Raw genomic sequence first — 22,612 nt, 5'->3', positions numbered from 1 at the left:
GAGCGGTAGTCAAGTGGGTCAGCCAGGCTACTAGCGGCGCAGATTAGTATTCGATTGATATAGGCGCTCCTCCCTCACCACTTTTGCCCGTTCACGTCACGACCAATAGTCAGTGCCCCGCGGCTCAGTATAATCGAATCCTCCCAATATTTACTTCCAAGATGGCGGCGGGGTGTGAGCAAGTGGACAGGAGTAGACACAGCATGGATAAAAGCATAACTCTTCCACCCGACGAGATCTTCAGGAATTTGGAAAATGCAAAGAGGTTCGCAATAGACATAGGTAATGTTACACACTAAGTTGCATCTTTCTATCGGTACTTGAGTATATTCACTTACTTTGACAATATACAGCCAGGCATTCACTAGAGGCTAGCAAGCAACGACGTGTTGTCTTTCTGTCTGGCTAGCTAGCGCTGCAGTGTTTAGATGAAGTACCGGTAGCTGCGAAGTTACCTTAGTGCCACTGGCCTGCCACAGACATACATGTTAGCTAGTGGTAATTAACTTTTGTTTATGGGTCAACTTAGATAGCTGCAGTTTTCTCAACTGGCTAGCTAGCTAAGTTAGCTAATTTGACCGCTGGGTCAAAGTGGCTGAGCTGTCAACAGTGAGTGACTGACATTAGCGTTACTCCATGCTAGGTAGCTACTACCATCAATTATCTCACGTTAGAACAAAGTATTTTTTTCCCCCACAGGTGGATCTCTGACGAAACTCGCCTATTACTCCACTGTTCAACACAAAGTAGCGAAAGTACGATCATTCGACCATACTGCAAAGGTAGGTGGCGTAAATAAACTTTGGAATGCTGTCAGTACACTCAGCCTGGTCTCATAGACTAGACGTAACATAGTAAATGTAAATCTGCGACACAGAAATTGTTACGTTCGGTATGGTTACATAAGACAGATGGTTACTTAAGCGAAAGTGGGGTGGATGGGTGGGTGTATAACGTGAACATCTAGCAACCAATGTTCCCTCTAAGCTGCACATGTATGCATCTCCCCCGGGACTACCGCGCAGAAGAAACATCAGCCACGTAGAGAAGAACGAGATTGAACTTCACTCAACTTTCTAGAGTTTTTCCCCATTAGTTAACACTATCAACGTTTCCCTTTACTGTGGGAATTGTGATTGAATCAACGCAATGTTAACCACTTTAAATGCAACATACCGAAACAAATCAAACTATGCAAGACTTAGTACGCAAGAGATTTTGTTGTAGGCAGAACACATCAGAGTAGGATTCTATTACATTGCATTCTATTGCATTGGCAGGCAAGACTCAGGCCCGTACTCTGCACAGACCGGTGCACCATAACCAATCAGAGCTGCAGTAGGATCTGTGCCATTCACTTTGTGTTTATTTTCAGCAAACTGTGTAAATATTTGTATGAACATAACAAGATTCAACAACTGAGACATAAACTAAACAAGTTCCACAAACATGTGACTAACAGAAATTGAATAATGTGTCCCTGAACAAAGGGGGGGGGTCAAAATCAAAAGTAACAGTCAGTATCTGGTGTGGCCACCAGCTGCATTAAGTACTGCAGTGCATCTCCTCCTCATGGACTGCACCAGATTTGCCAGTTCTTGCTGTGAGATGTTACCCCACTCTTCTACCAAGGCACCTGCAAGTTCCCAGACATTTCTGGGGGGGGATGGCCCTAGCCCTCACCCTCCGATCCAACAGGTCCCAGACGTGCTCAATGGGATTGTGATCCGGGCTCTTCGCTGGCCATGGCAGAACACTGACATTCCTGTCTTGCAGGAAATCACGCACAGAACGAGCAGCATGGCTGGTGGCATTGTCATGCTGGAGGGTCATGTCAGGATGAGACTGCAGGAAGGGTACCACATGAGGGAGGAGGATGTCTTCCCTGAAACGCACATCGTTGAGATTGCCTGCAATGACAACAAGCTCAGTCCGATGATGCTGTGACACACTGCCCCAGACCATGACGGACCCTCCACCTCCAAATCGATCCCGCTCCAGAGGACAAGCCTCGGTGTAACGCTCATTCCTTCGACGATAAACACGAATCCAACCATCACCCCGGGTGAGACAAAAACGTGACTTGTCAGTGAAGAGCACTTTTTGCCAGTCCTGTCTGGTCCAGCGACGGTGGGATTGTGCCGTTAGGCGATATTGTTGCAGTGATGTCTGGTGAGGACCTGCCTTACAACAGGCCAACAGGCCCTCAATCCAGCCTCTCTCAGCCTATTGCGGAGAGTCTGAGCACTGATGGAGGGATTGTGCGTTCCTGGTGTAACTCGGGCTGTTGTTGTTGCCATCCTGTACCTGTCCCGCAGGTGTGATGTTCGGATGTACAGATCCTGTGCAGGTGTTGTTACACATGGTCTGCCACTGCGAGGACAATCAGCTGTCCGTCCTGTCTCCCTGTAGCGCTGTCTTAGGCGTCTCACAGTACGGACATTGCAATTTATTGCCCTGGCCACATCTGCAGTCCTCATGCCTCCTTGCAGCATGCCTAAGGCACGTTCACGCAGGTGAGCAGGGACCCTGGGCATCTTTCTTTTGGTGTTTCTGTAAGCTGTTAGTGTCTTAACGACCGTTCCACAGGTGCATGTTCATTAATTGTTTATGGTTCATTGAACAAGCATGGGAAACAGTGTTTAAACGCTTTACAATGAAGATCTGTGAAGTTATTTGGATTTTTAAAATTATCTTTGAAAGACAGGGTCCTGAAAAAGGGATATTTCTTTTTTTGCTGAGTTTAGTATAAATTCAATCTCTGCTTGCCCCACAGAGCTTTCCCACACTGCCCATTGCGATAGCTTCAAATAAACAATAGAAGTGTGCCTTGTTAAATGCTAATTCATCTCTACACAAGCAGTTCCCAACGCCCTTGGGAATAAAGCGCACGAGTACAATATTTCTCAATGAAGAAATAGACAAACAAAAACATGTTCACTAGAGGTAAATGTTGTCACATGAGTTGTTGGAACATTCGTCACATTCACCACTGCATCAAAACAGTGGTGGCAATCTCATTTACGACTAATAAGAAACAATGGAAGACAGTGTACAGTGGAAAGGTTTACTTTACTTAATTACATTTGAGTTTTACAGGGACATTGGACATTAATCAACATTACTGTAAAAGTGCCCGTTTTAGCCAGCCAGCTAATTTTCATCATAGAATTTGGAATGTAACTATGAAACAGTCACAAGAAATGTTTACAAATCACTGATGAAAGTGCTTTTTAAAATAAAGCGCTTCACATGTTCGCTTTTAAAGGAGAAATTAAGAGAGCCATCTCAGAATTGTAAATATAAAGAAACTATTGAGGATATTAATCGATGGCTGAAAGAGCATGAGGAATGCATTTGGAATGTGTTGGGAACCCCAACAACGTCCATTCAAACCCCTCCTGCCATGCAGTGGGTCGTTGTGATAGCAGACACACTTCTATTGTGTGTCAGGGCTCAGCAGACTACATGCAGAAGTGTGGGAAGCCGTGTGTCTCTGTGGCTCCAAGCTCCAGAGAGGAGGGCTTGTGACTGGGGCACACTCAGCTTTGTGCAGGGAGCAAGCTGTGCTGTGGAGCTCAGAGGAGGGAAGTGTGCTGATACGTTTAAATACAGTACCAGTTAAAAGTTTGGACACACCTACTCATTCCAGTGTTTTTCTTTATTTATACTATTTTCTACATTTTAGAATGATAGTGAAGACATCAAAACTATGAAATAACACATGGAATCGTGTAGTAATCAAAGTGTTAAACAAATCAAAATATTTTATATTTGAGATGTTTTTTTTCTCGCTGATAAAAGAAAAGGGCCATATGTTTTGAAAGCCGTATCGCAAGCGATGATTATTTACATTTCTAAACGTTAAAACACAGTGTCGGGATTGTTGATCACGAGTCAGTCGTTGGCGACGCTAATCGCTGAAAACTTTAGGGAGAAGGCAGAATGCCGCATAGAGTTTTCTAGAGCTAGATACTCTTGCGCATCCTCGCCAAAAGGAGGCTATCGAGGAGGGGAGGACCATCTTACGTTTGCTACTAACGAATTGACACATCACTTGACCACTTATCGGTTTCCCGGTCACTGAGGGCGGAGGAGAGAGGACGGAGGACAGACTTTTGCCTAACGTGTTGTGTGCTATTTAAGCCATTTACTCAGCAACAATAACATCAAATGTCAGTGCTCAATTGAGGTGCTAAAGGGATTTGCTGCCAAAGTGCTCTGCTATGAAGTGTTATTACAGTGTTTAGGCCTGGAGGACTCCTGCCAGAAGAGTTGGGCCTATATATCTCAGCAGATTGATCTGTGTTTCTTGTCAGAGGTCTCCAATGGGTCTACCTGATAAAAATGTGTGAATGTAGCTACAGAAAAGTAAACTAATCAAGCTTGTGTTAGTTGGAGAGTAGCCAATAGGGGATTGCTCCAGTGTGGGTTTTGTGTTAGACATATAGGCTACTGATTCATGATCTAGGCCATCAAAAAGGTTTGTACCTTGGGACAGTGAAGGTGTTGACTTAAAGGTCTTACTGAGCCCACTCAGGTTGCCCTGGTGGTCTCAGTTCTGCAGTGCTGACCTGGTCCCTTAACTGTGTCTCCCTCTACCAGGAGACTGAGGGTGACCCCCTCTATGAGATCTCTATGCAGGAGGAGGTCTCGGCTCGCCTTCACTTCATCAAGTTTGAAAATGCCTACATCGAAACCTGCCTGGACTTTATCAAAGACCACCTGGTCAACACTGACACCAAAGTCATCAAAGCCACCGGTGGAGGGGCTCACAAGTTTAAAGATCTCATAGAGAAGAAACTGAAACTCAGGTGAGAAATTGAATGTTGTTAACCTAAAACAAACAGGTTTTGCTTATTATAATGTAACTACTCTTTATGTTTTGACTAGGGTGGACAAGGAGGATGAAATGACATGCCTGATCAAGGGCTGCAACTTTGTGCTGAGGAACATCACCCACGAGGCCTTTGTCTATGCCAAGCATGCAGACTCTGAGTTCCGCTTCCAGAACACTCACCCTGACATCTTCCCTTACCTGCTCATCAACATTGGCTCAGGGGTGTCCATTTTCAAGGTACCAATGTCTGACACAACTCCAGATCTGGTGTGACATGTGCCCTATGTAGACGTACCCATTACTTCAACAAACAATCTTTCTCTCCAAAGGTTGAATCAGAGGATACATTTGAGCGTGTTGGAGGAAGCTCCATAGGTGGGGGGACATTCTGGGGCCTTGGAGCTCTGCTCACAAAAACAAAGGTAAAACCCCTCCTCACCCCCATGCTGAGACTTCAAGCCCAATAGGCTTTTTCAATGGTCAGGCTACTCAAATGAATTAACATTTTTATTTTCTGTTTGTTCTTGCCTATTATCTTGCCAGTTGACCATACTGCAACTTTTTATTATCTGGAAGACTGGCCTCTGTACTTAACTCTTGTTCTGAATAGGGTGGTTACAAAATAGTTAGGCTATCTGGGTGAAAGGGCTCTTTTTAAAATTACTGTACTCCCATGACCTGCTCGCCCCTCCTACAGAGGTTTGATGAACTACTTCAGTTGGCCTCGAAGGGGCAGCACACAAATGTTGACATGCTTGTCAAAGACATCTACGGGGGATCTTATGGGTCCTTGGGCTTGACTGGGGACCTTATTGCAAGCAGCTTTGGAAAATCTGCTACTCCTGACAAAGGTAAAGAGAGAGCAGAGCACTTGCAGTACTTTTACTCTTTGCCCCATAACATGTTTTTCATGGCACCGTCTTCAGGAGCAGACTCCCTGGCATGCTATCTACTGTAATGTAGGCTACATTCCTCTTGAGCACTAACTGATTGATGACCTCTTACCCAGTTGCTGAGACCTTGTCCCTTATAGGCTGGTTGGTTGTTGTTACAATTGAGAAATGTAGACGAGTCAGCCAGCCATGGCAAAGAAAGCCACTAATTCACTCACTCTATTAGATCGTTCATGTTTATCATGTAGTGCCAATAATACCTGTCACAAACTGCCAATACGTAAACCAACACTGTACGTACTTCAATGGGACCTGGGCTTGTTGACTAGTTATGTTTCTGGTGCTTCACTTGGCTGTATGTTAACATACCTTTACTTTTGTCTCCTCCTGAATCAGAGTTCTCTAAAGAAGACATGGCTAAGAGTCTGCTCCATATGATCAGCAATGACATTGGGCAGCTGGCCTGCCTCTATGCCCGGCTCCACAACCTGACCAGGGTATACTTCGGGGGCTTCTTCATCCGAGGACACCCTGTCACTATGCACACCATCACTTACAGCATCAACTTCTTCACTAAGGCAAGCCCCCCCCATGTACCTTCTTAACAAGCATGTCTTTCTCAATCCAGGTACATTTGATTGAGCTCTAGATTTAGCACTGACAGAGCTGAATCTGATGGCAACTGACTAAATTCAGGGATATGTCCCTTGTGCCTAGTTCAGAGCTTGAAAGCAGCAATCAAATCTGAACTGCAGTATTTACACAGTACTATGCAAATATACCCTTTTTCCTGTGATATAAATTTCTCTACTTTCTTGACCAATCAGAATGACTCAAAATGCTACAACAGCAGACTGCACACTTGTTTTCACGGTGCTATTCGTTTTTTGCTAACAGTAGCCTAGGCTAACGGCAACAGTGGAAGAGAAGTCTGATTTTAGCCATCCATATAAATTCTGCATTTAAAAAAGTTTTCTGGTGAGTGTTTTGCATTGATCTGTGTCAGGTCTTGTGGACCCTCTGTTGGTGTTCATCTGTAGGCTAGTCGCTATTTGAAGTGGGGGAAATGGCATACCCTTGTCAGGGCTGACTGGAGGGCTATGATGGTAAAATGCCTTTTCATGTAAAACGCAACCTATAGAATGAGAAAATTGAAAATAAAACTGTCACACAGGCAGCCCAATTCTGATATTTTTTTCCAATGACAGATCTTTTCACATCAGCTCTTTTTCCAAGCTGATCTGATTGGTCAAAATACCAATCAGTGAAAAAAAAGATAAGAATTGGGCTGCCTGTGTAATCGCAGCCAATGTGTGTCCTCAGAACTGGAGGCTACAATTACAGTGCGCCACTGTAAACAATGTTCTGTCAAAGCCACGTGACATCTGAAGCAGCAGTAGCTGTACATAAACACTACATTTAAAAAAGTTTGTTTAATTAAATTAAGCATTTCAAATGTCATGTCCTTGTGTGTAACAATGTAACATGGACAATTTAATTTAGAGAGCGCTTTTTCATTGTTAAAATAGGCACACAACAAAATATCCAAAAAAATGAATACTCAAGGTTTCGAATAGTAACGTCCGTTCGGATATCCAGATATTCGATTAACCGTGCCCATCCCTAGTGGGCAGTTAAAAGATAATACATAAACATTGATATGACAGGTTTGATTTTATTGTGTCCATAGGCTACTTTTAAATGATACAATCTGTGAGTGTAATTAGAGTTAGAAATGGTTCCATTGGAGTGGATATGTATATTGTGCTTTTGCAGGGTGCAGTCCAGGCACTCTTCCTGAGGCATGAAGGCTATCTGGGGACTATTGGAGCCTTCCTTAAGGGAGCAGAGGAAGACAGTAGGTCAATATGCTTTCCTCTATGGGGTTTCTTCATGACATAATGTGGCACAGGAATCCATACCTTATCACACCCTAGGTTTTGTAAGGATTTTCCTGTTGATGGGAAGTTCTTTTGAGTCTAATTCACTGTTATTATTTTTTCACATTATCTAGATCCTAACCAGTACAGTTGGGGGGAGAACTATGCTGGGAGCTCTGGCCTGATGAGTACTTCTCCTGACCTGAACCCCATGCAACGTGCACGCAGTGGAACAGTAAGTCCATTGGAAAAGAAAATATTATAATACTGTAAGGTCAGTTTGTGACCACCAAGGTGCGCTCATAACCCACGTGTTATTTAATTTTGGTGTCATTTCATTGACCATTTTAGCAATTCCCCCCACCCTCTTTCTGAGATGATTGTGGATTTGATATTTTCTGTGGAAATGTCACCAATGCTGTCCTTTTAAAATCCACAAGCCTGGTATGACAACATCCTTCGTTGATCTTTTCAATCTAACATTTTATTGTTTTAATCTCTTCTCTTCATATCAACAATCTCTTACCTCTGTTTACCTACTGTAACCCTTACCTTCAGTTTTCCGTAAGTACTTTCCCATGCTCTGTGTGTAGTGGTTTGATTAGGGCTATATGTTTCCTCATGCTTCTGGCTTTGTAGCTACACACCTGCCCAAGCATTCACATTCACATTGGGTTAAATAAAGTTTCAGAGAGACAGCTGTGGCATTGTAACTGCTATATGCCAGCCTTTTCCTTTCACATATTTATTGCTTAACAGCCTTTTAAGTGTTGCTTTATGTAGTCATGTTTTGAATTGTGTTCTAACATGTTAAAACCAACCTTATAGTCAACCAACCTGTGTGACACTGTGGAGAATAGTAAGGTCTGTTCACCTTAGAAATTGTACATGAAATCATACTCACTGCACGGATGTGACTGGTGTGAGGAGTTGGTATACTATATTTCTGAACTTTGATGCGTGTGTCGACTGCTATTGTCAGCTCAGCTCACTGAACACTAGGGGGCATACTGAAAACAGATTTAGGGAAATATCTATGTTTGAAGGAGTCGTGTTGCTTTGGTTTCACTTTGGAGGGGTTGTTTAGCGACAACACCGATGCGTGCACAACTTTGGGGCAAAACAGACTGGGTTGGCTTACATTCAAAGGATTATTGACAACATGTAAACTATATTTAGGCTCCAAATATTTATTGAAAACATATATGTGCACAATAAGCACTTGTCTCTCAAATACATCGTTACAGTTGTTGGTTAGCTAACTAAAGGATTTTAGCCATATTAGCATAGACGTGACATTAGTCAAAACACCTCAAAACAAGACATGGTATCAAGAACAAGATACAACTGGCTGAAACGAGCCACCTACGATTCCCCACAAAGCAGCTTCTTGTCATTGTTGCTAGCTATCTGACCGTTCAGAATCATAACAACACACAGCCTTTTACCCCTGCGATGCGCGCACATCATTTTTGTGACGTTGTCATGCAACCCATCTAAGTGTGCATGAGTGCATTAGCCTAGCAGTATGTACAGTGCTCAGTGTGTCTCCTCTCCGGCTCCAGTTTGACATGTTGGAGATGGACCGTCTGGAGAGGCAGCTGGTGAACCTGCCCCTGCTGCAGGACCCGTCCTCCTACATCCCAGACACAGTGGACCTCTCAGAGGACGCCCTCGCACGGGAGTACTGGCTCTACTGCTTCGAGGAGGCCCTGGATGGGGTAAGAGGCAGAGCACCTGCCATTGGTCTATTCATCAATATGCACACATTGCATGATGCATTGACAGGGAGTCCTTGTCCTGGTCACTTTTGAAACGGCTGATCTGGGTGATGTGCTTTGGATAGGTGGTGAAGAGAGCTGTTGCCAGCCAGCCTGATCTTCCAGAGGCCATAGAACGAGCAGAGAAGTTCCGTCACAAGTACCAGCACAAGCTTCAGACCCTCCGTCACCAGCCTTTGTAAGGGGAGCCCCAGGATCTAAATGCCACTGCTGCAGATTGCTTTCAAAGGCTGTTAGACCAACTAGAGCATAACACTGTTTCTTGATTATTCATAGATGCATATCTCCAAAGGCATCCTAGTAGTGGATGAGATTGACTCTTATAGATGAAGAGTCTCACTGTTCCCTCTGCAATCTGTATGCGTTTATCTGCTAATGTAGAGTACTTCTCTTCTCACCTCTAGTGCTTATGGATCCCTCACTGTCAGAAGTCTGTTAGACACAAGAGAACACTGTTTAAACGAGTTCAACTTCCCTGACCCCTACTCTAAGGTTTGAGTAGATTCTATAGCTCTTTCCTATAACTCTCTTTTTTTCTCTCTCGTTGTTCACGGTTCCAGTAAATGTTCTAGTGCTACTCTTTTTCTGGACTTGCTTAAGTAGTTATCCGATGAAGCTTACAAGTGTGGTCTTGTGTGTCTTTTAATGTAATTTCATGTCCACTTGCCTTGTTTAGCGTGATTTGCTAATGTGGTAGGTCATCAGTGAGAAGTGGGAGGAAGCTGCTGTCTCAGTGCTGTGTCTCCATCCCTCCCACAGATCAAGCAGGGGGAGAACGACATGGCCCTCAAGTACTTCCAGAAGGCAGTCAAGTCCCTGGAGGAACTGAGCTGGGAGCAGAGGCAGTTTGCCCTGGTCAGGGGCCTCCTGGCTGGGAACGTTTTCGACTGGGGAGCCAAGGCTGTTTCGGAGTAAGTCTTAATGAGGCTGCACTCTGTGCACTCCTAAACTTGGGACTTTGAAGGATATTATTAGGACAAAAATTCTGGTCATAGACAGTGCATTTGGAAAGTATTCAGACCCCTTGACTTTTTCCACATTTTGTTACGTTACAGCCTTATTCTAAAATGGATTAAATTGTTATTTTTTTTCTCACCAATCTACACACAATACCCCATAATGACAAAGCAAAAACAGGTTTTTAGACATTTTAGCAAATGTAGTAAAAAAAAAAAACTGAAATTACATTTACATAAGTATTCAGACCCTTTACTCAGTACTTTGTTGAAGCACCTTTGGCAGCGATTACAGCCTCGAGTCTTCTTGGGTATGACGCTACAAGCTTGGCACAACTGTATTTGGGGAGTTTCTTCCATTCATTTCTGCTGATCCTCTCAAGCTCTGTCAAGTTGGATGGGGAGCGTCGCTGCACAGCTTTTTTTCAGGTCTCTCCAGAGAAATCCGATCGGGTTCAAGTCTGGGCTCTGGCTGGGCCACTCAAGAACATTTAGAGACTTGTCCCGAAGCCACTCCTGCGTTGTCTTTGCTGTGTGCTTAGGGTCGTTGTCCTGTTGGAAGGTGAACCTTTGACCTTCAATGCTGCAGACATTTGTTGGTACCATTCCCCAGATCTGTGCCTCGACACAATCCTGTCTCGGAGCTCTCTAATTGATTGCAGTCCACCTGTGGCCACAGGAAAACTTTGTTTGGACGTCGTAAAGGACCATTTGCCGAAACTGAAGAGATATAGCTTGCTAATGACCTCCTCTTGCACGTGGGGGAAAAAAACGGTGGACAGAGACTTGCTAGCTACGTTAGCTAGCTAGCTAGTTGGGATTTTCCACAAGGATTCTGCCTCCCGAAAAAAGCTTCTTGCAACCGGGTGTGACACCTACTCCCGTTGCCTGCTGCACTGCTGCTTGGATTCCACCTGGCAATCTGTTCCCAGTCTGCCCTGGCCTGTCTCCCCCTGTCTGGTACAGGTACCCCCGCCACACTCCCCCCTCTCTCCCGAGCTTTCGCTCGCCTCCAGCACACACTTACACACACCGCAGTCTTTGGACTGATTGGAATTTTAGGTAGGCTAATTAACTTGTGAAATTACTCAAACGCTTTAATTAACTAGTATAGGCCTACTCGTTATTTATTTTATCTCATACTTTTATAGCCTACTGGACTCCTCGAGAGCTGCTCTATCAAGTTATCTTGTTTGGGCGAGTGACTCTTTGAACTTACAATGGTTAGCCCCAAGTCGTTATATATTTTTTCTTGTGCTTTATGCTATTTGCCTCATGACTCCTGCGTGCTTTGTTGAGTATTAACTTGCTTGTTTACCCAACCGTGGGACAGACTGTTTGTTCCCACACTCGGGACTCTGACTCTCTATTGGTTACATTGGCCTCCCATCCTATTCTAACCAACTCTCGCCGGCTTTGTATTCATGTTAACTGATGAAATTGCTGTACAAATGATCTTTTTGCCATCTGATGCACATTCAAATGACATAGAAAATCAACACCGCAGAGCTCTCCCTGTCCTCTGCCGTGCCCTGATTGTATTACTGCTAATGATATCTGGAAATGTGCATGTACACCCGAGCCATCTACTGTTGCTAGCCCCAATTCTGACTTGTGCTCTGATATCTGTTTCACTGATTTCTGCTCTCGTAAAAGCCTGGGTTTTCTGTACGTTAACACTAGAAGCTTATTACCTCAAATTGATCAATTGAAAGTGTGGGTTCACAGCTCCAATCCAGATATGTTGGTCATTACTGAGACCTGGTTAAGAGAGTGTTTTGAACACCGATTTTAACCTTCCTGGTTATAATTTTTTTATGGCAAGACAGATCTTCCAAAGGTGGAAATCTTTACCAAGGAACACCTTCAGTGCTCTGTTGTCTCCACCAAGTCTGTCCCCAAACAATTTGATTTGCTGGTTTTAAGCATTAAACTTTCAATTAGCTCTGTTGCTGGGTGTTATCATCCACCTTCAGCACCGGTCTGTACCCTACCTAGGCTATCTCCTGGCCCCTTACACTAAGTCTGAATTTGTCCTGCTAGGTGACCTAAACTGGGACATGTTTAAACCACCTGACCAAGTCCTAAAGCAATGGGACTCCCTAAATCTTTCTCAGGTTATTACCAATCCCACAAGGTATGACTCCAAACACCCAGAAAAGGCTACTCTCCTTGATGTTATGCTCACAAATAATCCTGATAGGTATCAGTCTGGTGTGTTCTGTAATGACCTTAGTGATCACTGTTTTACAGACTGTATTCATAATGGCTGCTCAGGGAAACGACCTGTCCTGATTTGTCATAGACGCTTGCTAAAAAACTTTAATGAGCAAGCCTTCCTTCATGACCTGGCCTCTGTAAATTGGTATAGAATCAGCTTGATCCCCTCTGTCAAACACTTCGACGTACCTTCTTTTTCGATATTTTCAGTGGTATTGTTAACAAACACGCCCCCATAAAGAAAATTAGAATTAAAAACAGGTTTAGCCCCTGGTTCGACCGTGATCTGGCAGAGTTACTCCACCTCAAGAATTCCATTTGGCGAAAGGCTCGGCACACGCATACTCAGGCTGACTGGCTCTCGTTCAGGCAAATGAGAAATAAGAGCACTCGGGCTATCCGGAAGGTCAAAGGTTAGTTACTTTAAGGAGCAGTTCTCTCTCTGTGGGTCTAACCCCAAGAAGTTCTGGAAACAGTTAAAGACCTGGAGAATAAACCCTCCTCCTCACAGCTGCCCATGTCCCTTAATGTTGATGATGTAGTTGTTACTGACAGGGAGCACATGGCTGAGCTCTTTAATCACCTTCATTAAGTCAGGATTCCTATTTGACTCAGCCATGCATCATTGCCCGTACAACATTTCCTCATCTCCCACCCCTTCTAATGCGACTAGCCCCGACGCTTCTCCCTCTTTTTCCCCTGCCCCGCTACAAAGTTTCTCCCTGCAGGCAGTCACTCCCTGCAGGCAGTCACTGAGTCTGAGGTGCTAAAGGAGCTCCTTAAACTTGACCCCAAAAAACCATCTGGGTCAGATGGTTTAGATCCTTTCTTCCTTAAGATTGCAGCCCCTATCGTTGCCAAGCCTATCTCTGAACTTTTTTACCTGTCTCTCCTCTCTGGGGAGGTTCCCATTGCTTGGAAGGCAGCCACGGTGCGTCCTTTATTTAAAGGGGAGATCAAGCTGATCCTAGCTGTTATAGGCCAATTTCTATTTTGCCTTGTTTATCAAAAGTGTTGGAAAAACTTGTCAGTAATTAACTGACTGGCTTTCTTGATGTCTGTAGTATTCTCTCTGGTATGCAATCTGGTTTCCGTTCAGGTTATGGATGTGTCACTGCAACCTTAAAGGTCCTAAATGATGTCACCATTGCCCTTGATTCTAAGCAATGTTGTGCTGCCATTTTTATTGACTTGGCCAAAGCTTTTGATACGGTAAACCATTCCATTCTTGTGGGCCGGCTAAGGAGTATTGGTGTCTCTGAGGTGTCTTTGGCCTGGTTTGCTAACTACCTCTCTCAAAGAGTGCAGTGTATAAAGTCAGAACATCTGCTGTCTCAGCCACTGCCTGTCACCAAGGGAGTACCCCAATGCTCGATCCTAGGCCCCACGCTCTTCTCAATTTACATCAACAACATAGCTCAGGCAGTAGGAAGCTCTCCCATCCATTTATATGCAGTCTTATACTCAGCTGGCCCCTCCCCGGATTTTGTGTTAAACGCTCTACAACAAAGCTTTCTTAGTGTCCAACAAGCTTTCTCTGCCCTTAACCTTGTTCAGAACCTCCAAAACAAAGGTAATGTGGTTTGGTAAGAAGAATGCCCCTCTCCCCACCGGTGTAATTACTACCTCTGATGGTTTAGAGCTTGAGGTTGTCACCTCATACAAATACTTGGGAGTATGGCTAGATGGTACACTGTCCTTCTCTCAGCACATATCAAAGCTGCAGGCTAAGGTTAAATCTAGACTTGGTTTCCTCTATCGTAATCGCTCCTCTTTCACCCCAGCTGCCAAACTAACCCTGATTCAGATGACCATCCTACCCATGCTAGATTACAGAGATCTAATTTGTAGATCGGCAGCTAAGGGTGCTCTTGAGCGGCTAGATGTTCTTTACCAGTCGGCCATCAGATTTGCCACCAATGCTCCTTATAGGACACATCACTGCACTCTATACTCCTCTGTAAACTGGTATTCTCTGTATACTCGTCGCAAGACCCACTGGTTGATGCTTACTTATAAAACTCTATTAGGCCTCACTCCCCCCTATCTGAGATACCTACTGCAGCCCTCATCCTCCACATACAACACCCGTTCTGCCAGTCACATTCTGTTAAAGGTCCTCAAAGCACACGCATCCCTGGGTCGCTCCTCTTTCCAGTTCGCTGTAGCTAGCTACTGGAACGAGCTGCAAACAACACTCAAACTGGACAGTTTTATCTCCGTCTCTTCAATCAAAGACTCAATCATGGACACTCTTACTGACAGTTGTGGCTGCTTCGCGTGATTTATTGTTGTCTCTATTTCTTGCCTTTGCTGTTGTCTGTGCCCAATAATGTTTGTACCATGTTTTGTGTTGCTACCATGTTGTCATGTTGTGTTGCTACCATGCTGTGTTGTCTTAAGTCTCTGTTTATGTAGTATTGACTCTCTTGTGGTGAATATATTTTTTTTTTTTTTTTTGTCATTTAGCAGACGCTCTTATCCAGAGCGACTTACAGCTAGTGAGTGCATACATTTTATTTTTCATACTGGTCCCCCGTGGGAAACGAACCCACAACCCTGGCGTTGCAAACGCCATGCTCTACCAACTGAGCTACACAGGACTATATTTTTATTTTAAATCCCAGCCCCCGTCCCTGCAGGAGGCCTTTTGGTAGGCCTTCATTGTAAATAAGAATTTGTTCTTAACTGACTTGCCTAGTTAAATAAAGGTTAAATAAATAAAACTTTTATAAAAAATATTCAATTGATTGGACATCATTTGGAAAGGCACACACCTGGTTATATAAGGTCCCACAGGTTATAGTGCATGTCAGAGCAAAAACCAAGCCATGAGGTAGAAGCAGTTGTCTGTAGAGCTCCGAGACAGGATTGTGTCGGCACAGATCTGGGGAAGGGTACCAAAAAATGTCTGCAGCATTGAAGGTCCCCAAGAACACAGTGGCCTCCATCATTCTGAAATGGAGGAAGTTTAAAACCAAGACTCTTCCTAGAGCTGGGGGAGAAGGGCCTTGTTCAGGGAGGTGACCAAGAACCCGATGGTCACTCTGACAGAGCTCCAGAGTTCTTCTGTGGAGATGAGAGAACCTTCCAGAAGGACAACCATCTCTGCAGCACTCAACCAATCAGGCCTTTATGGTATAGTGGCCAGACAGAAGCCACTCCTCAGTAAAAGGCACATGACAGCCCAGTTGGAGTTTGCCAAAAGGCACCTAAAGGACTCTCAGACCATGAGAAATAAGATTCTCTGGTCTGATGAAACCAAGATTGAACTCTTTGGCCTGAATGCCAAGTGTCACGTCTGGAGGAAACCTGGCACCATCCCTACGGTGAAGCATGGTGGTGGCAGCATGTTGTGAGGATATTTTTCAGCGGCAGGGACTGGGAAGACTAGTCAGGATCGAGGGAAAGATGAACAGAGCAAAGTACAGAGATCCTTGATGACAACCTGCTCCAGAGCGCTCAGGACCTCAGACTGGGGCGAAGGTTCACCTTCCAACAGGACAACGACCCTAAGCACACAGCCAAGACAACGCAGGAGTGGCTTCGGGACAAGTCTCTGTATGTCCTAGAGTCGTCCAGCCAGAGCCCGGACTTCAACCCGATCTAACATCTCTGGAGAGACCTGAAAACAGCGGCGGGGGGGGGGGGTAAATAATAGTGAAGACCTCAAAACTATGAAATAACACATATGGAATCATGTAGTAACCAAAAAAGTGTTAAAACAAATCTAAATATATTTTCTATTTGAGATTCTTCAAATAGCCACCCTTTGCCTTGATGACAGCTTTGCATACTCTTAGCATTCTCTCAAGCAGCTTCATGAGGTAGTCACCTGGAATGCATTTCAATTAACAGGTGTGCCTTGTTAAAAGTGCATTTGTTGAATTTCTTTCCTTCTTAATGCGTTTGAGCCAATCAGTTGTGTTGTGACAAGGTAGGGGGGGTATACAGAAGATAGCCCTATTTGGTAAAAGTCCATATTATGGTAAGAGCAGCTCAAATAAGCAAAGAGAAATGACAGTCCATCATTAATTTAAGACATGAAGGTCAGTCAATACGAAACATTTCAAGAACATTGAACGTTTCTTAAAGTGCAGTCGCCAAAATCATCAAGCGCTTTGAAACTGGCTCTCATGAGGACCGACCGCCACAGGAATGGAAGACCCAGAGTTACCTCTGCTGCAGAGGATAAGTTCATTAGAGTTACCAGCCTCAGAAATTGCAGCCCAAATAAATGCTTCACAGAGTTCAAGTAACAGACACATCTCAACCAACTGTTCAGAGGGGACTGTGTGAATCAGGCCTTCATGGTCGAATTGCTGCAAAGAAACCACTACTAAAGGACACCAATAAGAAAGAGACCTGCTTGGGTCAAGAAACACGAGCAATGGATATTAGACCGGTGGAAATGTGTCCTTTGATCTGGAGTCCAAATTTTTGGTTCCAACCGCCGTGTCTTTGTTAGACTTGGTGTGGGTGAACGGATGATCTCCGCATGTGTAGTTCCCACCGTAAAGCATGGAGAACGAGGTGTTATGGTGTGGGGGTGCTTTGCTGGTGACACTGATTTATTTAGAATTCAAGGCACACTTAACCAGAATGGGTACCATAGCGGTCTGCAGCGATACGCCAACCCATCTGGTTTGGGCTTAGTGGGACTATCATTTGTTTTTCAACAGGACAATGACCCGACACACCTCCAGGCTGTGTAAGGGCTATTTTACCAAGAAGGAGAGTGATGGAGTGCTGCATCAGATGACCTGGCTTCCACAATCCCCCGAACTCAACCCAATTGAGATGGTTTGGGATGAGTCGGACCGCAGAGTGAAGGAAAAGCAGCCAACAAGTGCTCAGCATATGTGGGAACTCCTTCAAGACTGTTGGAAAAGCATTCCAGGTGAACCTGGTTGATTAGAATGCCAAGAGTGCAAAGCTGTCATCAAGGCAAAGGGTGGCTATTTGAAGAATCTCAAATATAAAATATATTATGATTTGTGTAACACTTTTTTTTGTTTACTACATGATTCCATACAGTGAGGGGGAAAAAGTATTTGATCCCCTGCTGATTTTGTACGTTTGCCCACTGACAAAGACATGATCAGTCTATAAATTTAATGTTAGATTTATTTGAACAGTGAGAGACAGAATAACAACCAAAAAATCCAGAACAACGCATGTCAAACATTTTATACATTGATTTGCATTTTAATGAGGGAAATAAGTATTTGACCCCTTTGCAAAATACTTAGTACTTGGTGGCAAAACCTGTTTTTGGCAATCACAGAGGTCAGACGTTTCTTGTAGTTGGCCACCAGGTTTGCACACATCTCAGAAGGGATTTTGTCCCACTCCTCTTTGCAGATCTTCTCCAAGTCATTAAGGTTTCGAGGCTGACGTTTGGCAACTAGAACCTTCAGCTCCCTCCACAGATTTTCTATGGGATTAAGGTCTGGACACTGGCTAGGCCACCAGGACCTTAATGTGCTTCTTCTTGAGCCACTCCTTTGTTGCCTTGGCCGTGTGTTTTGGGTCATTGTCATGCTGGAATACCCATCCACGACCCATTTTCAATGCCCTGGCTGAGGGAAGGAGGTTCTCACCCAAGATTTGACGGTATATGGCCCCGTCCATCGTCCCTTTGATGCGGTGAAGTTGTCTTGTCCCCTTAGCAGAAAAACACCCCCAAAGCATAATGTTTCCACCTCCCATGTCTGACGGTGGGGATGGTGTTCTTGGTGTCATAGGCAGCAGTCCTCCTCCAAACACGGCGAGTTGAGTTGATGCCAAAGAGCTCGATTTTGGTCTCATCTGACCACAACACTTTCACCCAGTTCTCCTCTGAATCATTCAGATGTTCATTGGCAAACTTCAGACGGGCCTGTATATGTGCTTTCTTGAGCAGGGGGACCTTGCGGGCGCTGCAGGAGTTCAGTCCTTCACGGCGTAGTGTGTTACCAATTGTTTTCTTGGTGACTGGTCCCAGCTGCCTTGAGATCCTTGACAAGATCCTCCCGTGTAGTTCTGGGCTGATACCTCACCGTTCTCATGATCATTAAAACTCCACGAGGTGAGATCTTGCATGGAGCCCTAGGCCGAGGGAGATTGACAGTTATTTTGTGTTTCTTCCATTTGCGAATAATCGCACCAAGCTGCTTGGCGATGGTCTTGTAGCCCATTCCAGCCTTGTGTAGGTCTACAATCTTGTCCCTGACATCCTTGGTCTTGGCCATGGTGGAGAGTTTGGAATCTGATTGATTGCTTCTGTGGACAGGTGTCTTTTATACAGGTAACAAACTGAGATTAGGAGCACTCCCTTTAAGAGTGTGTTCCTAATCTCAGCTCGTTACCTGTATAAAAGACACCTGGGAGCCAGAAATCTTTCTGATTGAGAGGGTGTCAAATACTTATTTCCCTAATTAAAATGCTAATCAATTTAACATTTTTGACATGCGTTTTTCTGGATTTTTTGTTGTTATTTTGTCTCTCACTGTTCAAATAAACCTACCATTAAAATGATAGACTGATCATTTCTTTGTCATTGGGCAAACGTACAAAATCAGCAGGGGATCAAATACTTTTTTCCCTCACTGTATTTCATAGTTTTGATGTCATCACTATTATTCTACAATGTAGAAAATAGTAAAGATAAAGAAAAACCCTTGAATGAGAAGGTGTGTCCAAACTTTTGACTGGTACTGTATGTATGTATATGTATATACATATATATGTATATATGTGTGTGTGTATTTGTTCATTCTTGAGAAAAATTGCATTTTAGATTAACAAAGACTCGCTCATGCTCACATTTTCACTTGTAATAGTGTTCTGGAGTCTGATCCGGAGTTTGGGTTTGAACATGCAAAACTGCAGTTGGAAGGTATGAACGCCCTTATTGACTGGGAAAACATTTGTTTATATTGATCCTGCATTTTATTCTGCTGCTGCAAACTATACAGGCTACATAATGACAGTCCCTTTTTCTCCATAGAGCGGCCGTGGCTTGTCGACGCCTATGACCAATGGCTCGAGAGACTGAAGGTAAGGAATTAAACTGTTTCCTGAAGTTGTAGTGTTTCAATGTGATTTATATTAGCTGCATTCGGTTTATGGGCCACATCCTAACTTGAGATCCACAGAAGTTGTGTGCCTGGATCTCAAGTTAGGATTTTGCCCAAAGATGTAAATGACTTGATGCTGTGGAACAGTAATTGAATACCATGCCTGCTGGTTTTCTTTTGCAGGGCCCACCTCATAAGTGTGCATTGTTTTTCGTAGATAATAGTGGAATAGACATCATACTTGGAGTGTTCCCATTTGTCAGAGAGCTTCTCTGCAGGGGAACAGAGGTAAGGAGCCACACCGTCCATCCCCTCATATCTGAAAAGCTGTCACTTTCATCACCCCTTCAAATACACACAGGGTTTAATAAAACAACATGAACGCAGCAAGATTTCCTTTTTTCTTCCTTTGACCCCCTGCTATGCTGTTTTCCAGGTTGTCCTTGCCAGCAACTCTAGCCCAGCTCTGAATGATGTAACAAACAGTGAGCTGCAGATATTGACTGAAAGAATAGCTGCAATGGATTCAGTCATACAGTGAGTATTTCAGTCTTTTGGCACTGCATTTGTGACTGGATTATGGATGTAAAAGATAGGATAGTAATGATCGTTTTTTTTATTTCTGTTTTCCTATACCAGCATGTCAATGTCCATTTCATTTGTTTTGCAGGTCTGCTGTGAAGGAGGACAGGCTGACGCTAGTCCAGAGTGGCTCCAGCTCCCCTTGCTTAGACTTAAGGTCTGTTTTATTTCCTAAGCATGAATTCTATTTCAACGAAACCTACCTTTCTTAACTATGTTTAAAAATATAACCTGAAGCAAATCCTGTAGATGTGTGATAATTTCTCTCCCCACCTCAGCCGTCTGGACAAGGTGTTGGCTGGGGTTGTGCGAGAGCGCCACACAGACCTGGTGATCATCGAAGGCATGGGCCGGGCCATCCACACCAACTACTACGCCATGTTGAGCTGCGAGAGCCTCAAGATGGCAGTCATCAAGAACTCCTGGCTGGCTGACCGGCTGGGGGGCAAGCTCTTCAGTGTGGTCTTCAAGTACGAGGTGCCACCAGGCCACAAAACCACCACCCTGGATCATGTTCCAGTGACGCCTTCATAATCTTATCACTCTCTTTTGAAGTATGATCATGGGAAAGGTTGAACTGGTTGAGGTACTAGTTGGAGAGGTCCAGTTGGCTGTAATGGGGTTGATTTGACCACCTCATGATGATTGACATGCTGATTGTACAAGGAGGCGTTAAGGTAATCAGTGGACTTGGGTTGATTTGAAAACTTAGTGGGTTATTTTAGCAAGGATGTCAAAGCCGAGTATAACATTGCTTTGAAACACCAGAATGTTTAAATGTCTTTATTTTTTGAATATACAGCCATACTTGGCACCATGTTGTGTTCTTGCAGATCACAGCCTAAATTATAGTTATGGTATCAGAACAGACAACGGTTGTCAGTGGTAGAGGTGTGCACTCTTTGCAGATTGACTGTCAATGCTGGTGAGATACTCTACTGTGCATTTATAGACAGGTTATCATCTGTACCCTGCTGTTTACACACAGCATCCCAATGGTTACCATGACAACGTGTCCCTTTCGGTGGTGAAGAGATGCTTTGTGTGTGCCGTGCTGCCAGGGTAATTACAGCAATCTGTGGAGAAGCATCACAAAAATATGGTAAATGTGCCTTGAGGTTGGAGTGATAAAAAGCATAGCTCATTCAAAAGTGCAGGGAATGCATGGAGGTTTGTTACCATAGGCTACATGAAATGGTATTTTATTTGGTTTCATGCTCCCTGTCTTCCTTTGAATCCAAGATTTTCCTCCTTTCATCACTGCCACTAGGGGAATTGAGATGATTTACATAATTGTGTGATGATCATTGCCTGAGAAGCTCAAATGTTTCTTCAGGAAATTTGTTTGAACAGAGTGGATAATAGCACTTTATTGATGGGGTTAAAATGATTAGGTTCTTAAAATTCCAGAAGGTGGCAGTATTTTACTGTGAAATATGTTCCACCTAACAACCCAAATTAAATGTGAAATATGTTGTTTGTTAATCAATGGACGTTCTGAAAGTGTGTTGTGTCAAACTCAAAACATGTATTTCAGGTAATTTTATTGCAAATGTTTAAGCTATCTTTGTATCATCATTCTATTGGTAGCCTTAGTAAATTAGGTCTTCTTCCAAACAACAAACACTAAAGTTGTCAAACAGTAGGCTAACCACTATCATTTACACAAATGTTCTGTAAAAGGGGACCAACTTTCAATCCTTAAAATAGTTTAAACGAAGGCAATAACAGATATCTGCTCTTATTAAGTAATGCTCTGGGTGATTGGAGGTGGCTGAAAGAATTTGATGGTTAATTTACTTACCGATGATACTCATTCATACTATATTTATCAAACCAGGTGTCTGAAATCAAAAAGTTTGTTTGGGTTGAGGTCTTGCTGTCCAAATGTTTCCATGGCGTTTTGCTTATCCTGTGGACTCACTTTGCGATATTGTATTATCATTTTTGTATATACATGTGAAATAAGTGGGTCAATATAATTAATTTGCATTATGAGTTCATGATGCACAGACATTTAGGGAAAGTATTTTGTTCTCTTGACAGTCACTTAATTAAAATATGAATATTTTAATGCCATTTCGCTTGTTTTTGGAGGGGTGGGGGGTACTTATGGCATTTGGGGGAGTTCAGGGGAGGGGAGTTGATACCAGCTAGAATACCACGCGCTGCTCTTGCAAGGGACAGGGAGTAATATGCTGATAATGCACTGTGCCAAGCAGGAAGTCCTCCTCCATAACATGCTGTACCTCTGCCCCTTCATTACTACTGGCACATGCACGGATGCCAGTTCTTGTGTAACAATATTGTACAACTCAACTATTCTGTATAGGCTTCTTGTTTAGTTTTCCTTGCAAAATAATTTATTTAAACACAATTTATTGCTTGTCAAACAAATT

The 22,612-nt window shown here is 43.7% G+C and overlaps 1 protein-coding gene across 1 annotated transcript; it reads left to right on the top strand.

Moving 5' to 3' along the window:
* Positions 1–158: 158 nt before the first annotated feature.
* On the top strand, positions 159–22,287 carry LOC311133779 (4'-phosphopantetheine phosphatase-like). The gene is made up of 19 exons (XM_084167337.1): positions 159–282; positions 700–782; positions 4,606–4,814; positions 4,894–5,077; positions 5,170–5,262; positions 5,538–5,691; positions 6,130–6,311; positions 7,510–7,591; positions 7,748–7,848; positions 9,179–9,334; positions 9,460–9,572; positions 9,799–9,886; positions 10,154–10,305; positions 19,395–19,450; positions 19,562–19,611; positions 19,815–19,919; positions 20,068–20,168; positions 20,302–20,370; positions 20,492–22,287. The coding sequence occupies exons 1-19, from the start codon at positions 162–164 to the stop codon at positions 20,745–20,747; spliced, it is 2,355 nt and encodes a 784-aa protein (XP_084023463.1). The 5' UTR covers positions 159–161; the 3' UTR covers positions 20,748–22,287.
* Positions 22,288–22,612: the final 325 nt, after the last annotated feature.

The sequence above is a fragment of the Coregonus lavaretus genome (assembly GCF_964263955.1).
Source record: "Coregonus lavaretus genome assembly, chromosome: 8".
NCBI lineage: Eukaryota > Metazoa > Chordata > Actinopteri > Salmoniformes > Salmonidae > Coregonus > Coregonus lavaretus.
The sequence above is the reverse complement of the archived record's forward strand: the minus strand, read 5'-3'. Positions and strand labels throughout refer to the sequence as shown.